The sequence below is a fragment of the Falco peregrinus genome, chromosome 2 (assembly GCF_023634155.1).
Source record: "Falco peregrinus isolate bFalPer1 chromosome 2, bFalPer1.pri, whole genome shotgun sequence".
Classification (NCBI taxonomy): Eukaryota; Metazoa; Chordata; class Aves; order Falconiformes; family Falconidae; genus Falco; species Falco peregrinus.
Window position 1 is genome coordinate 90,269,469 of NC_073722.1, and position 14,901 is coordinate 90,284,369.

A 14,901-nucleotide genomic window follows, 5' to 3' on the forward strand; every position below is an offset into this window, starting at 1 on the left:
GTGGAGGGTGGCAAGCCAGGGGTGAACTCTTCTGCTATATGTAGATGTTGGTTGTTTTTTTTTTTCCTGAGAGGGGGTATTGGCAAAACCATAATCAGTGCTTTCAAATGTTTAGTTATTGTTCTAGTTTTAAATGTGAATGAGTGAGTAAGCTGTAACTGGTAACCTTGTTCCTGTGTGGAAGTGAGATGCTCATGATTTTGCTATAATCTTTTGTCTCTTCTGTTCAACAAAAAGTGGTGAGTGAGCTTTGAAAGCTTCTCCTCCAGGGCAGCAGGGGTCAGACCCTGAGTTGATTAAAAGCCATCTGGAGTCTCTCCTTGCTTTCCCAGGAAATTAATGTATGTGTTTCTGTATAGGAACTATGCAGCCATCGCTGTTCTTGTTGCCCTTAGCATTCACTTACCCCTGCCTGCCCTTGATGCGTAAGCAGGTTATGGAAGGCAGGTCCTCGCTTCTGCAGGAGCGTGGTGAAAACTGGCTGGGGGAAGGTGCCTTGTCGTCTGTCTGCGCTGTTCTGCTGTTACTGTAGAGGGGAATCCTGAGGATGTGTAGATGCTCTGAACTGCAGCTGGCACAAGCTGGAGATATTTCGTTGTCCATCTGTGTTTTGTGTCTAATCTTGTTAAAGATTGAATATCCCTCTGTATAAAAGCCAGTAAATGATAGAAATGGCTGGAAGGTGGAGATTATTTACAAGCTCGCCTTTCTATTTTCCTGTGCAGCAGGAGATAACAAATGCTTCAAATGTTCTTTCTCCAGGACCGTTCTCTTCTGGACATGTGCAAGTGCTTTATGTAGCTGAATTTCTGGGGGTAATAAAGTCCCAAAGGTGATGTTGGGTGTTAAAGATGACAGTGAACTTGTTTTGCAGCTAGGCAAGATAAGCAGTGACTTGACACCTGAGACTGTATTGTATAAATGATCTGTTTTATTCTGAAGAGAACTATTTACAAAAGAAGTAGAGCATTGTTTTTACTAAAAATATGCCTTTATAGATTTTTATAATATGTATCTTATAAAAACCATACATTTATTTACATTACTGCTACATACAAAAATTACAGCACTGTGGCATATGTACATATCTATAGATACATTCTTTCTGCTTGTCCCTGCTGTGTGCTTTTCCCCTCTTCAAACTAAGGAAATCATTGCTGCAGCACCCAGACGCTTCCTTTCTTGGCTTTTTGGTTAAAATGATCTTGCTTTATATAGCCAAGTGGGGAGTAGAGAGTTTGCCTGATATAGAGGCGTATCTGGAATTTACCATTCTAAGTAGGACAAGTGCACGCACCTATCAAGTCGTTGTGCATGCAGCACTGCCTATAACCTCGCTCCTTGCTTCTCTGTGCAAAATTTGTCTGTTGTCATTAATCGATCTATCGTTCATCTCAATGGCAAATTGCTGATCTAAATTTGTATTAAGATAAAGTGCTAGTGATTGACCTTTCGTTTACACTTACTTGTTTCTTGTTTACAGTTGCTTCCCTTGCAGGAGATTGAGCCCTTCTCCCTTAGGCTAGCATAAGAAACGTTTGCCCAGTCAGTCACCTGTTGCCTAACTGTGGGAAAGTTCTTTGTAACCTTAATCTCAGCAGGCATCTCTTCTCTGTGCAATATTTGAACAGTGGCTGTGCAGCACTACTGTTTTATTTACCAGTATCTCAAAAGCAAGGCTGAGTGTTGTATTCAGAGCTGCTGATCCCACTCCTTAAATCTACTCGGGGATCCTGTGTACCTGCTGGATCAATGTGCTTCCTCCATCTCGTTCACTGGGGCTGATGTTTTCCTTTGCGCCACGTGTGTCCTAGACCTAGAAGTATCAAGTATCACAAATGGAGTGTCTTCTAACCCAGCACTGCAAGGATGGTTCCAGGCTCGTGGCTGTGGCAGGATGGAGATGAATGTTTTAATGACAGCTCAAGGTGAAGTAGTCAGGACTTTGTTTAAAACACAACATGACAAATGACGACATGAAGGACTGCATTGATAAGGTTTTTCAAGACAGAAAACAAAACCTAGCTGCTATGTTAAGGCAGTTTCTGTTCTTGTTAAGTAGCAGCTCAGCAGAAAGAGGTCTCCTTTGGTGTGTCGTCCAGTTCATTAAACCCAATTCTCTTGTATTTCTGGGTTTAGTAGTGCAACTACATCTTTAGGATTAAGGGGCTAGTTTTAAGAAAGCATACCCAACTGGCACCTTACAACATGCTGACTTTCCTCTTGCAATCTCTTACATCACTTACTAAATAAAAAAAACTGCAATGGGCTTAAGGTAGGTTCCTCATTAAATGAAGAGATACGCTGTGCATTTCAATTGCCTACCCCTGCAACTGGATGAGTCACTTTCCTCTCAGCAAACGCATAGCAGAAGGCACCTTTCTTCATCTCATTACTGCATCTTCATTGGATAGCTTAAGGTCCTTGCCTTAGGATTGCATACATACATACATACATACATCCTCAGGGGGTTAGAGTCCCACACAGCTGCTGGGCATGTGGTTTGAAGAGAGCTGTTGGGGCCTGGGAATGACAACTGACAGCAGAAAAAAAGTCCATGAGGACCAAGATGTTCACATGGCTCGCCCACAAGCAGAGCATCGTTTTCAGATAGTGTGTAAGACAACTGTTCACAGGCGTTGCTGGCATTCATGAACCCACACCTAATTTTGCAGCTACCAAAGTTTATGTTAATGCATATGGGTGTAACTGAGTCCTGACAGCAGGAGATGCTGGGCGTGTGTCTCGTGTCTCTGCCCTATTGAGAATCATGACACAGGGGAGACAGGAGGATGAGAACTTGCCATCCTGAGAGCACGCTTGGCACTGCACTAGGTCCCCTCACCTCACTTGCACAAGTGGACACAAGCAGATACTCAACAGTCGAGCATTGCCTAGAAAGGAGAAGTCAAGATTCATTTTCCTTCCCTGCCTGCGGGACTCCCGATTCCTTTCCCTGTAAGCATCAAGCTGTATTAGTGGTGCTTTACCCAAGTCTTCCCTGGAGCAGGATCTGCAATCCAGGTTCCATTGCTTTCAAGTAAGTGGGTTTTACTACTTAACTTTTTACCATCATTTTCAGTCCCAAAGAGTACTCTGCTCCTTGCAACATGGAGCTACCTTAGTGCAAGATGATTTCATACCAGTGTGGTAGTTTCATGCTAACAAGGAAATATGTCAAATCTTTGTAGGCAGAAAGGGTATCTGTACTGAGGTATTATGGATGTTCTATCCCATAGATAAGTTGAATAATAATAAACCCACAAGCCACCAACCTCTTACCTGCTTCTTAGAAGAAGGTGTTTGATACCTAACTAGCAGAAAGCTTGTTACTGTAAATAGTGAGCAGAGATAGCAGCTCCCTGTAGGATGGTGTTTTAGCACCTAAGTTGCTGAGCAGGGCAGAGCTGAATGTGTACTTGGCTCCACCTGCTGTGGGCCGGTGTAGGTGGTAGCCTCTTTAAAGCAAGAGGGAAACAACTGAGGGCCTGTGGGTATCGTGAGCTAGGAGAATGTATGAAAACTGCATGGCAGCAGCAGGACATCTCTGAACTTAGGCTGGCGTTCCTTGCTGGTTTATGATGGCAGGCTGTGGTAAAGAGGAGAGCTGTAAGGTGCCCATTCAGTGTGTAGGGAAGGTCCCTACTGAAGTATTGCAGGAGTTCCAGCACCGCTGTGTGCATACAACAAATAAGCCACGTTCCTTCTCATTGACAAGTCATGCTTACAGCAAAGCAGGCTCTGATCACCTTCCATTGAAAGGACATTTGGCTACCTGCTTGCCGAAGGGCTGAGGAGTAAATGACCTGCAGGCAGGGACAAATACTCATCTTTTTTGTCAGGCCGTAGCTAATGTTACTGCATGGGGCAGAGTAAGCTGCGGGCTTTCCAGAGCTTTGTAGACACCCTAATCACCTGTGGCTTTAGTGAAGGTAGATGCCCGCCTGCTTTCTGAGGATCAAGTCTGCCAACCCAGTGTCAGAGACCTACAAACATTATTACAGGTAGGCTTTCAGTGAATTATGAGTTAGGCTTCTTGCGGGCCTGTCCAGTTAAAATGACAAGTTTCTTACTCTGTTTGGGAGGTGTACATGCCTTTGTGGAAAGGTGTGTGACTTGCTGAAGCTCCACAACTACCTTTGGCCATTGGAGGGTAAGTAGGTGCCCCAGGACTGAACATCCACAACTTTCATCCAGTTTGTAATCCCTTGTAGATGGTCAGTCTCTTGGGGAGAAATCCTTAACGTTCTGTGTAACTACAGACTCTACAACTCTTACCACTGTAACAGGAGGGAGCTAGAGAAGACAGCAACATCAGCAATCTTACAACTGCTCTGATCTGTGAGGAGCCTGGATTCCCAGCAAGAGGCAAGCAGCTACGCAGAGCTGCAGGGGACATGGCGTCCAGGCAGGATGTGCAGTGAGGGCTCAACTTCCACCACAGAGAAAGCGACACTTGTCAAAACATGGCAGTGCTGGGGCCAGAGCGACTCCAGTCTCAGTGAGATGGATGAAGGATATCACAGCTGCTGCCAGAACTGGAGGGAGGTGTAAGTGACTCCCCTTTCTTCTCTTCCATTCAGCTTTCTTCTTCTCCCTGTGCTCACTGTGATGGCAGTTCTCAATCCCCTGTGCTGCTTTGTCTTGGGGCTGCTTATGTCCTTCTCCAGCATGAGAATGCTTTTAAGACAATCAGATTATTCTTCACAGCAGAAACTAGGCTGTGTCAAAGCGCCTAAAATATACCCTGAAGTTTATCACTTCATTTATAGAATAGGAAAAGTTTCTTTCTATTAGTATCACATTGCTAATTTGCAAATCTCCAATTCATGTAAACATTTGGTTCAGACCAGGTGCGGTGTAAATAGTGCAGAGTCTCAAGGGTTAACTCCTTTGCCCCCTTCTTTTTACTTAATTGGGTCCATCAGCAAGCTGGGCAGCTGCCCCTCTCCCCATCTTGAAGCAGGAATTGTTGGAGAGGTTTCTCTTTTTCAAATTAATTTTTCTTGAAAAAGGAAAAGAGACGGTTCCCTTCTGCCCCAACGGGCTCGTCCCCCTGCTGCTCCGGCCTGAACACGGGGGAGGGTCTGGCACTCCGTTTGGCGCCGGAGCCACTGGAGAAGGAATAAGCAAGCTGGCTCCATTCCTTCGGGTGTTTGTCCATCAGCTGCTGGTCAATGACCCTGTGCATGTCATCCTACGGCAAAGGGAGAAAAGAGGTTGTCAGTGGCAGCTGATGCTCAAAGAGAGCTCATGCAGGGACGCGACTGGAATGGGTGCGAAACGTGCTGTGATGAGATGGAGGAGGGATGATGACAAGAGTGGGGACAGGCCTAGCTCCCCACCTGGCGGTAGGCTCAGCCTTGCTTGCTGCCCTGAGGCTTTTTAGTGAACAAGGAAGGTAAATAACACAATTCTGAGGGATGAATTGCTCAGGTGGTCTCGCAGAGGAGCATTGTGCCTGCTTGGGACTCTGTGACACCCCTAAACTATGTTTTCCTGCTGTCTGCAGCTTGCAGATGTCCCCTTTAGGGGGAGAAATAAATAAGAAAGAACAAATGCGGCTGAAAGGAAATGCCAGGAAAAGTAAGGCTGTCTGTCCTGAGCAGATCTATGTGCTTGCCGTGTGGAGCAGGCAGGTAGGCATGACAGAGCTGTCTGCACAGCCACTGTTAGTGGGGCTTCTTTGGGGAAGGTGCCGCTGGGAGCCGAGGGGCTGGGGCCAGGTGTGGGCCCACCAGACCCCATGTGGGTTTTGCATCAGGCTTACTAAAGAGAACTGACTGCCCTCATCCCTTAGACCTGCTCCTTCCCCTAGAGCCAACAGAGCAGTGCGGACTCTCTGACCGCCAGCTTGGCATGAACAACTGCACTGTGGTTTTCCAGAGGCACCAGAAACACTTTGGTTTCATCCACGTTTGCAGCACAGTGAAATTGCTCTACCCAAAATAATGTCAGTTCTGTTGCCGCTAATGATATGCTAACGTGTTCCTTGAAAACCTGGCTATCAATTATACAAATTTTAAACCTTCAGATCCATTATTTCTGCTATAATTGCATATTAAACTTTATCTCAGTGAAAACGTGTGTACACAAAGTAGCCGCACAGGAGAAATCAACAGTTCTCCAGAGATTTACTCCCTGATTAGGGCTTAGGGCACTATCTGGTGAGAACAAAGGTATGTTTTTATATATGTATATATATATATATATATTTGGATGGGCTGTAGGGGTGGAAGTGCTGTTTGTTTGGAACTCGGGGAGCACTGAGATGGAAGGGAAGGTGCTGCCATTGCCCAGTGGGTGCCCCAGCTGCTCTGTAGCTCGATGTGGAATAAAACCAGCCAGCCTGGACTGGAAACTTGAATGAAGGCTAATCTTTTGTTGCAGCATTTTTTGCAGGAAAAAGGATTGATAGCCATGGCCTGGACCTGAATTTAGTATGGGGACATTCCTTGGGGGAGCAAGAGGGTGCAGAGCTACATGGACTGGGGAAGCTTTGGATCTTTTTAGAGCAGGGCTGGAAAAGGAAAAGGCAGAGGGAGAGTTGAAGAGGTTAAGGTAAACATCAGCATTAAGGTGAAACAGATTTCCAGAGGTGAAGCTGCCATGTGAAAATGTGTAGCACTTGGATTTTGAAGGCACCTCTTCTAGTAAATGAGGTAGGCACCCAGGCTCCAGCATGGCAGATCTGTGTCCTTGGTTAACCACATAACAACAGATGAATATGATTTTGAGATATATATATATATATGTAAAAATACTATATATATACACACATAAAAATACAGTATGCACTATTGAGCTATTGAGACTGCACTGTGTTTGGGTCACTGTCTGATGCGGGAATCAGAGAACACAGCACTTGGCTGTGGAGATTTGGGGTAGGTGTACAGAGAAGGCTGGGGCAGAGCTGTGGTCCCTGCCTTGGCACTGGGCAGGGGCACAGGAGTGTCCGGGGATGTGGAGGGAGGACAAACACCAGCGGTATGAGTCCTGCCCAAAAAAGCAGTCCCATAAAGCTGGATAACATGGTACTGGTGTGCTCTGGGCATTCTAGGTAGGAGTTTCTGCTCTTTGCAGAAGAGATGAGGCTGAAGGAGGTGCAAATAGCATGTATTCTCTTTGTGAGCTGGAGCTGGGCTCCCTTGCATGAGATGAAGGTTGGAGCTGCCCAAGGCGACCTTGGAGGCTGGTGGCTATGGCCGTGCAGGCTGCAGCGCTCTGCTGGCACTGCTGCAGCATCTCCTAACCTAACGGTGCCACTGTCATTGCACGGAAGCCACTGAGCTCTCATTTCAGAGAAGCAGCCTCTTTACTTCCGTATTCCTTTCCTACTCCCAGTAACACTCCTCCTGCCCCCAGTCGGATAATGATGAATATCACTGGGGGTCAGCTAAGACATGGAGGGGAGGTGCACATCTGCTCCTGTGCTAGGCTCAGATGTGCAGGATTTTGCTTGTGGCATATTTTATAGACTGTATGATTATGTGCTTACAGAAAACTGTAATCTTGTTGATGGCCCTTGGTAAAGTGCAGACTAGAAGTGTGCAAGAGCAAAACCTTATTAGATTAAAGCCTCCATTTATGCCCAGCTAAAGCACAGAATCTCATCCCCTTTTATCAGAAACATTCAGCTTTGCAAAGGAGTCCCCAAAATACATAAATTGCCTGACTTGTTTTGTGCCTCTGTGGTTGAGCTTCTGTTCTGAGGACATTAGGTGCTTGGAAACTATTTTGCTGCCGTGTAATAACACTTTAGGACTTTCATGTTGGAGTCAACTTTCTGTAGTGTTAGTGAGCCTGATCCTCATCTCACAGAGCTGATAGGAGCAGGGTTGGGGTTGCTGTATTGCTGCAAGTGGACAACAGAGTGTAAAGTGAGAAAGCAAACACCTGTTATTAAAACCCTAAGCTGGGGATACTCCAGCACTAAATACTGAGTGTACTAGTAAGTAGGTCTCAATTTATACCACCCACCCAAACTGAACGAAAACTTGGATATAGGCAGTTCCTATGCAGAGCACTGAATGTCACTTACTAGGTAACAAGGCTGAGAAGTAAAATCCCAGTCTGTATTTCAAGTTTTCCACATATAGATATGCTGAATACTGAAGATTAATGTTGTGTGCCTCAGCCTGGCTTTCTTTGTGGTGACCTGGGGGTAAAACCTCACCACAGGGTGTAGGATGCTGCCTCTTGTGCCCTGGCCTGGCGCTGGGATGGTGTGTGTGTATACAGAATATGGGTGGGTGATGGAGACCCCCCACTAGCCCTTCTTGCCAGATGACAGTGAGGACGGACACAGATGCGGGTGATGGTGGCAGCAAATGGAGCAGGCAAGGGGATGGAGGGTGCATGGCAAGGGTGCAGGGAGCTCACCTCAAAGGCAGGAGGGGTGTACGACTAAAGCTGTTGGTACAGGAACTGAGAAAGGCCACTAGATCAGAAACCAAAGGAGCCAGATAGTAAAAAGCCCTGAGGAAGCAAACTGTAAGCAGGAGAAAGAAAAGAAAAGAAAAAAAAAGAAAAGAAAAAAAATAAAAGAGAAAAAAAGAAAAGAGAAACGAAAACACAGTGGAGTTGAAACAGGAGCGAGGTTGTACGGGACAGGTTTCTACCGGTCAGGCTGGTTGTTAGTAGAGTTGGGGTCTTGCATGGTCTGCAACAAATTACTATAACTGGCCTGGACCTTTTTTCTTGTATTTTCCTGTTTTCTATTAAAGCAGCCCTCCCTTGGTGCTAGCTTCCGAGAGGAGACAGCTTTGCTCTCGAGGGCTCTCTGCCTTTACATGGGCTTCCCCTGTGTCCCCAAGTAGAGTTTCTCCAGGGCAGCTGCTGAACTGGTGCAGGTTTGGGTTTTTTTACCTTGGTGGAGAGCTGGGATTTTAGCTTCTCCGTCTCGCTGGATCTTCTGAGTTGATGAAAACAGTGCAGCTATACCACAAAACAATTGCCACAAGCTCTCTGCCTCCCACCTTTCTGCTCTGTTATGGAAATGCAAGGACGTGCGGTGCCCACACATCTCCAAGGTTGTGCCTGCCCAGGGACACCTCCTCCACAGACACCTTCCCTCCCCAGGCCACAGCAAGTTACTCTGTAAAGCGTATGTCAGTTGTGCTGCATGCAACCATGAGATACGGTTTGTTTCTCCATTTTAAATGGATATTCCTGTATAATTAATTAACAGCTCACAGCTGAAAAGCTTTGAGCAGGGGAGAGTTATGTTTCAGCCCCCTGAGCACCACTGCATCACTGGCTCCTGCAGAGGCAAAGGCAAACACTCTTATCTATGGATGCTCAGGCTGGTAACACAGCAAACCTACAGGGAAGGGGGAAAAGTCCCCCAAAGGTGCCTCCTGGGCTGCGTGCCACCCTGCCCTGCAGTGACTGGGAGCTGCTCACCTGCCAGGCCTCCAGCTGCTGTGAGAGGTTCACCTTCTGCTGGATGGCATCCAGCAGCTGGCTGTTGAGGGACATCATGTCAATCTTGCACTTGGCCAGCTCCACCTCCACTGCGTTCTTCCTGGGGGAAAAGGGAGAAACTGGGGCATGTTACTTTTTCTTTTTTTTTTTTTTTTTTTTTTTTTTTTAAAGGAAGTGGTAAACACATCCTTGAGGAGAAGTCAACAATTTCTTTCATTGGGAAGTCCCCAAATCCTAAGCAAACAAATTTCTTTTGTTTTCTGGACAATCTACTCATCTGAAGAACGAGACAGAACTATGGACATCATTACTATAAAAATGGCAGATTTCTGGTAAGAACACTATGAAGAATACAAAAAGATATTCAGATACACTGCTGTGTAAGATAATATAGTGTGCCTAGCTAACGCGCAGCATCTGCCATTAAAAATGGAGATCTAAAATGAGGTAGAATTTACATATAAATGTTTTTTCCTTTTCTTCTGTTTACTAATGCATGGGAAAGGAAATGGTATGTGCTAAAAAACAAATGATCTATGTCTGATCACTTGATCAATAAATTGCAATATAAAACAAAAGAAAAAACCAAAGAGTACAATTTTGCTTTCAGCTGGGACTTGGACTGAAGGAAGGAAGAAATGAAGAAAGTTTATCACAGCACATGCTTTTTGAGAATGACAAACTGTTAACATACTTTGAATTAAATATTATGCTTTAAGGAAAGCTCCCAGTTTCAATGGGGTTGTGCTGGCCCTGGGAACACTGCTGCTGTGTTTCTTTCCAGGCATTTGGTGGCCACTGGGCATGTGATGCTATGGCCATAGTTGCCCAAAAGGCCCTGAGGGCTGAGATTTTCCAGCTGTTACTGGCTAGTGGAAAGGAATTATCCTCTAGGAAGGAGCAATTTCCTAATCTGCCAAAGCTGGGAAATGCTGCTCACCATGCCAGGAGCACACAGGTGAGCACAAACCTTAAGTTTTCAATTAACTGCTGTGTGATGGGAAACTGTAACTTGACTTGCTGGGAACCATCTCTCCTTGCAAACATTTTCAGGAGAAATAATTGCATCTTATTAACTGTAGCTAATTCATTGCCTTCTAATAGCTCCGTTGTGCTCTCCTGCAGAAGAGCGATTTGGGAATTTGTGTTTATATTCCAGGTAGTGGTTGCTTAACACCTCCTATTATAGGATCCTATTTTCCTATTGCTTCCTGTGTTGCCAAACTTCAGCTTCAAGCTAAAAATTTTCCATGCCAGATGTCTGCCTCAGGCAGTGATTTTTTTTTCTGTTCAGAGTTAGGGCTTTTTTGAGGGAGGGCTTCAACAAAAATGACGTAACGCTTGAGATGCGATGTGGGAAGCATATCGTGAGCCTCCCAGACAGCTCTTTGCCTGGGAGCAGCCCGCTCGGTCTGTGGAGGGATGCTTTCATTTCTAGCAACAAGACACTCTTGTCTGCTTTCACTTGCAGCCACTTTCTGCTCATTAATCACCCGCCACTCACCCGTGCACACTTGTCACATCCCCCTTTCTCTGGGTTCCTGCCACTGTAGGACTGTCAGCCATAAATATTAGTGCTTTGTCCCAGCGGGGTCATTAACCATCATGGAGAAGCTGTACCCTTCCACTCCCGGCTGCGGGTTTGAGCACCTTAAATAGCCTTTTGTGTGAAGCTCCCCGTTGCTGCTTGGATATTACTGGGGGATTTATTGCAGCGGCAGTGTGTTGCCATAGCCACAGCAGAACCATAGCCACAGCAGAACCAGCAACCCACGCGCACTGGAAATGTCAGAACCACCTCTCTGCACCCGGCAGTGCAGCCAGGATGCTCCTGATTTTTGCCAACAGATGGAGGTGTTACAGAGGACAACGATGGGAATTTGGTAGCCAGCTATATGGGCAAGAACAGCATGGATGATCAGGTCACTTAAAAAAAGATGAAGGGATTGTTCATGCTGATTGATGCCCCACAGCCTCAGAGGTGCAATGTTCTCGTGCTCCTCCTCTCGCCGAGGGCATGAGTGTTAGGCATTTCCGTAAGGAGGTGGACTGGTGGTGTTCCGGCCCATCTGCTTATTGGAGAGATTATCAAATGTATCCTCAACAGGGAGGTGAAAGTTTCTGCCTCTCTCCTCGAGGGAGAGACTGTTTGGGCAGTGTGGCAAGCCCAAGCACAGAGCTGGGCAGGGGCGGTGTGGGGTACAGGTTAGCAAAACTGCACAGGACTTCAAGGAGGATGGGGAAAATAAAGTCACAACAGTGGGAGAATCCTGAAAGAATAAATAATTACAGGAGTGGAGGAGATACAAAAAAGACCCTGGAATGGGAAAGGAGAGTGAGTGACCAGACAAATGGTTGAGGGAAGACGCCCAAGCAGGGCCGTAATGGGGATAGGCAGGAAAGCAGGGTTGTGTGTCTGGAAGAGCAAAAGAAAAAATATGACAAACAGGACAGACCTAGTGTTTCCATTTGGTTCCCCTCCTTGCTGCGACTCATACCAGCACTAGAGATGGCAAAAACATTGTTCACAGCATTCTCTTAAATGCCCCCAGTCTTGCCATGGGGTAGCTCTGGAAATCAGCATCTCCTGCCTTGCTCCCCAGCTCCTGGCAGCATTTCCCAATGCCAGCAAAACCAAGACTCACTTCATAGCTTTTTAGCAGCTACTGAAATTTATGGAGAGTAGGAGAAAGCCACCCTGGAGGCATTTCCTGCTAAGGCACTCTATAACTGTTAACCCAGCCTGGCTTTGGCTGTTCATACCACTTACTTGGCAATGGCCTCATCTCGGTCCCTGATGGCCTGCAGGAGCCGTTCACTTGTCTCCTTGTCTTCAGCAGCACCTCGCAGCCGGTCCCGTTCCTCCTTCAATGTTGTCATTTCCACACTCAGCAGTGTGACCTATGGGCAGAGTAAGGGTGTGAAAATCCAGGGTTGCTCAGATAAATTCACCACAATTGTGGGGGAGAAAAAAAGCCACATGGGCCAACCTGGAAGCTGAGCTCACCTGCTTGTAGGAGAAGCTGTGTCTGCTGGGAGTGGGCTGTTAGTGCTAGTGCAACCCCCCATGAAATGTGCCAGCTCTCCCTGGGGTGCCACCAGTGCTGGGCTGAGTAAGATAGGTCACCAGGATGGCCCCATTAACATGCAGCAACAGCACTGAAAGCTGTGCAGCTGTGCGGGGCAGGACCCACCTGCAACTTTGCTGTCACTACGGTATTGGTGCTGAAATATTGCCCCGCTCCAAGTGGTTTGTATTGTGCATGCATCCCGTCAGTCTGCCTATGGTGTTCTGATCTTTCCAGGGTTAAATTATTGCAAACTTCATTTAGCAGCAAGTAAGATTTTTGGAGAGGGCTGTTAGGTCTCTTGAAGTAGTATAAAGCTAAAGACAAAGGATGTGAAAATTCCCTTTCATGCCATGCAAGGTGTTACTGGCACATCTCAATTTTAATTAGACTTTAAAATATGTGCGGAGTCTTAAATAGTCTCAGAAATGATCTATCGTTTTGGTCCTGTGCAGAGTGAGTTAATAGGGTGTGAAATCATGCAAGGATTGCATTAGCACAGCTTTGCAATATTTCATACACATTTAATTTCTTTGTCTAGGGTATACACATGCTCTGTTACGCTACTCTACCACCTGGAAACCCTTCCAGCTTTTGAACCACCTCCTTTCCCTAAATGCAGCTCAGTAGTGCTTGAATCCTCAAAGAAATCTTTAAATAGAGGGCAGACAGTCAAAAAGGGCTCATCCCATCAACAGCTTGGGAGGATCTGCTGTTAGCATGGCATGGCTGGGTTGGGGGTGGCGGGGGAGGAGGGTGTGAATGCACCCTGTCTGTGCACAGGCTCTCCACTGTGTGCTGGGGCTGTCAGGGAACTGGGGAGCTCTGCCTGAGCTGTGCCCTCCTGCAGCCCAGCTTGGGGTGCACCTCAGATCATGGATGTGATGGAGAGCAGTGGTGGGAGCTCTGTGAAAGCTGCTGAGAGGTTCTGCTGGAATCCCAGGGGACAGTGGATCAAGAAGCCCAAATAACTGTGTTTGGGGATAGGTTTGGGGGGTTAACTGTTTTTATCTGTGTTTCAGGTAAGAATGGGATACCACAAAGGGAGGAAACAGGCTGGGCTGAAGGTGTGAAACTGTTTTGCAGTTAAGACAGAGGCAGGGGCGATTCCTGTCTCTACCAGCTCACCTTGCTCTCAGGCAGGAGCAATGAGTGTTTGTGGTGCTATGAGGTCCCAAAAGCCATTGAGGAGGAGTTCCCCTTTTATTGTATTGATACAAATGTCAGCACAGGGGGATGCAGAGGCAGCAAAGCAGTGCTGCCCTCGGTGGACCAGGTTTCCACATGCATTGATTTTCTTTAGTATTGAACTGAAGACGATGTTGCCTCTTCGATGGGAGGTGAGAATAATTATTAACCTTGAGCAAGCGTAAGGCTGGGTTATGGGCAAAAGCTGCGGGAGACATGTACTTGCTGCGTGAGGCTGGAGTGCTTCTCCGAGAGCAATGTCTGCTGCATTTGTAGTTATGCCCCATCTTTCTCCATATAACATAGAGGTGTGAGAAGAAAGTAGAATTGCAATCTTCCCTTTGCTCCCTAAGTATTCAGAGCTTTGGTAGTCAGGGACTCCTACAAGCAGAGACGGAGGTCCAGACTTGCAATCCAGGGTGGATCTTCTTGTCCTTTCTGGTTGGGGAGTTTGGGGAGACCAGCCACAGCAAAGAACAACCAAATGCTGCTCCCTCCTGGTGTCCTGTCAAGGCTTTGTGTGTAAGGAGGTGCTGCATCCAGACAAGCAGGCTGGTGTATGGATGGTCGCTTAAAGTCTGTGAATAAGCCTCTAACAGTCTCTGTCAGCATAGCCAAGTCGCACTGACCAAGCCCTTGTCTCCTCCACCTCATGTGTGTTTAAGGGCAAGGGGGACCAGCGGGAGGTGCACAGGACTATGGCAGCAAAGCCAGAGAAGTGTCTGGACTCACTGGGGGCAGGAGTTTGGACCTTCAAAGGTGTCTCTTGTGGTGGCTGCAACGCTGAAAGGTGCAGCCCTCAGGGAAGGACGGGTGCCAGGGCTGCTCCCTTGCTGCAGTCTGCCTCTAATCAGCTGCTTTGTCAGCAAGACATTTTCCCATCCTCATACATATGCAGCCATCACTGCTGGGTGTTTAATGATGCTCTCACTTTTTTTTCTTTGACCCCATGGTGGGAGGTCCCATAGCTCTATACAAGGCTGTCAGACCCCAGGCTGTGCTGACTTTCTGAACAGGGATGTGTTTTCTTCTTTCTTCTCCAGAAGGGTACAGCAAAAGGGCGATACAGCATGAATGGCAAAACCAGCCAAAGGTGTTAATTCCATTCTCTCCTCCAATGCAGCTGGTGCTGCACAAGCAGCTGCACTAAAAGCTGTTTCTGCTGCAGCCTCCGGATCCCCTCTGGCATTTGGAGGCTTGTCCCACAGAGATTGCAGAG

The 14,901-nt window shown here is 46.9% G+C and overlaps 1 protein-coding gene across 3 annotated transcripts in view; it reads right to left on the reverse strand.

The window, feature by feature from the left end:
* Positions 1–64: 64 nt before the first annotated feature.
* Positions 65–14,901, reverse strand: part of BICDL1 (BICD family like cargo adaptor 1) — a 52,506-nt gene continuing 37,669 nt past the window's right edge. For 2 of the 3 annotated variants that reach the window (XM_055796348.1, XM_055796346.1), the window contains 3 exons: positions 12,197–12,327; positions 9,406–9,526; positions 65–5,197 (listed from right to left, as the gene is read on the reverse strand). In XM_055796348.1, the coding sequence (XP_055652323.1) occupies positions 4,997–5,197; positions 9,406–9,526; positions 12,197–12,327 (453 nt within the window). In that variant the 3' untranslated portion in view covers positions 65–4,996. Of the gene's footprint in view, positions 5,198–8,382; positions 8,492–9,405; positions 9,527–12,196; positions 12,328–14,901 lie in introns of all 3 variants that reach the window. The other variant, XR_008745864.1, reaches the window with a different exon arrangement.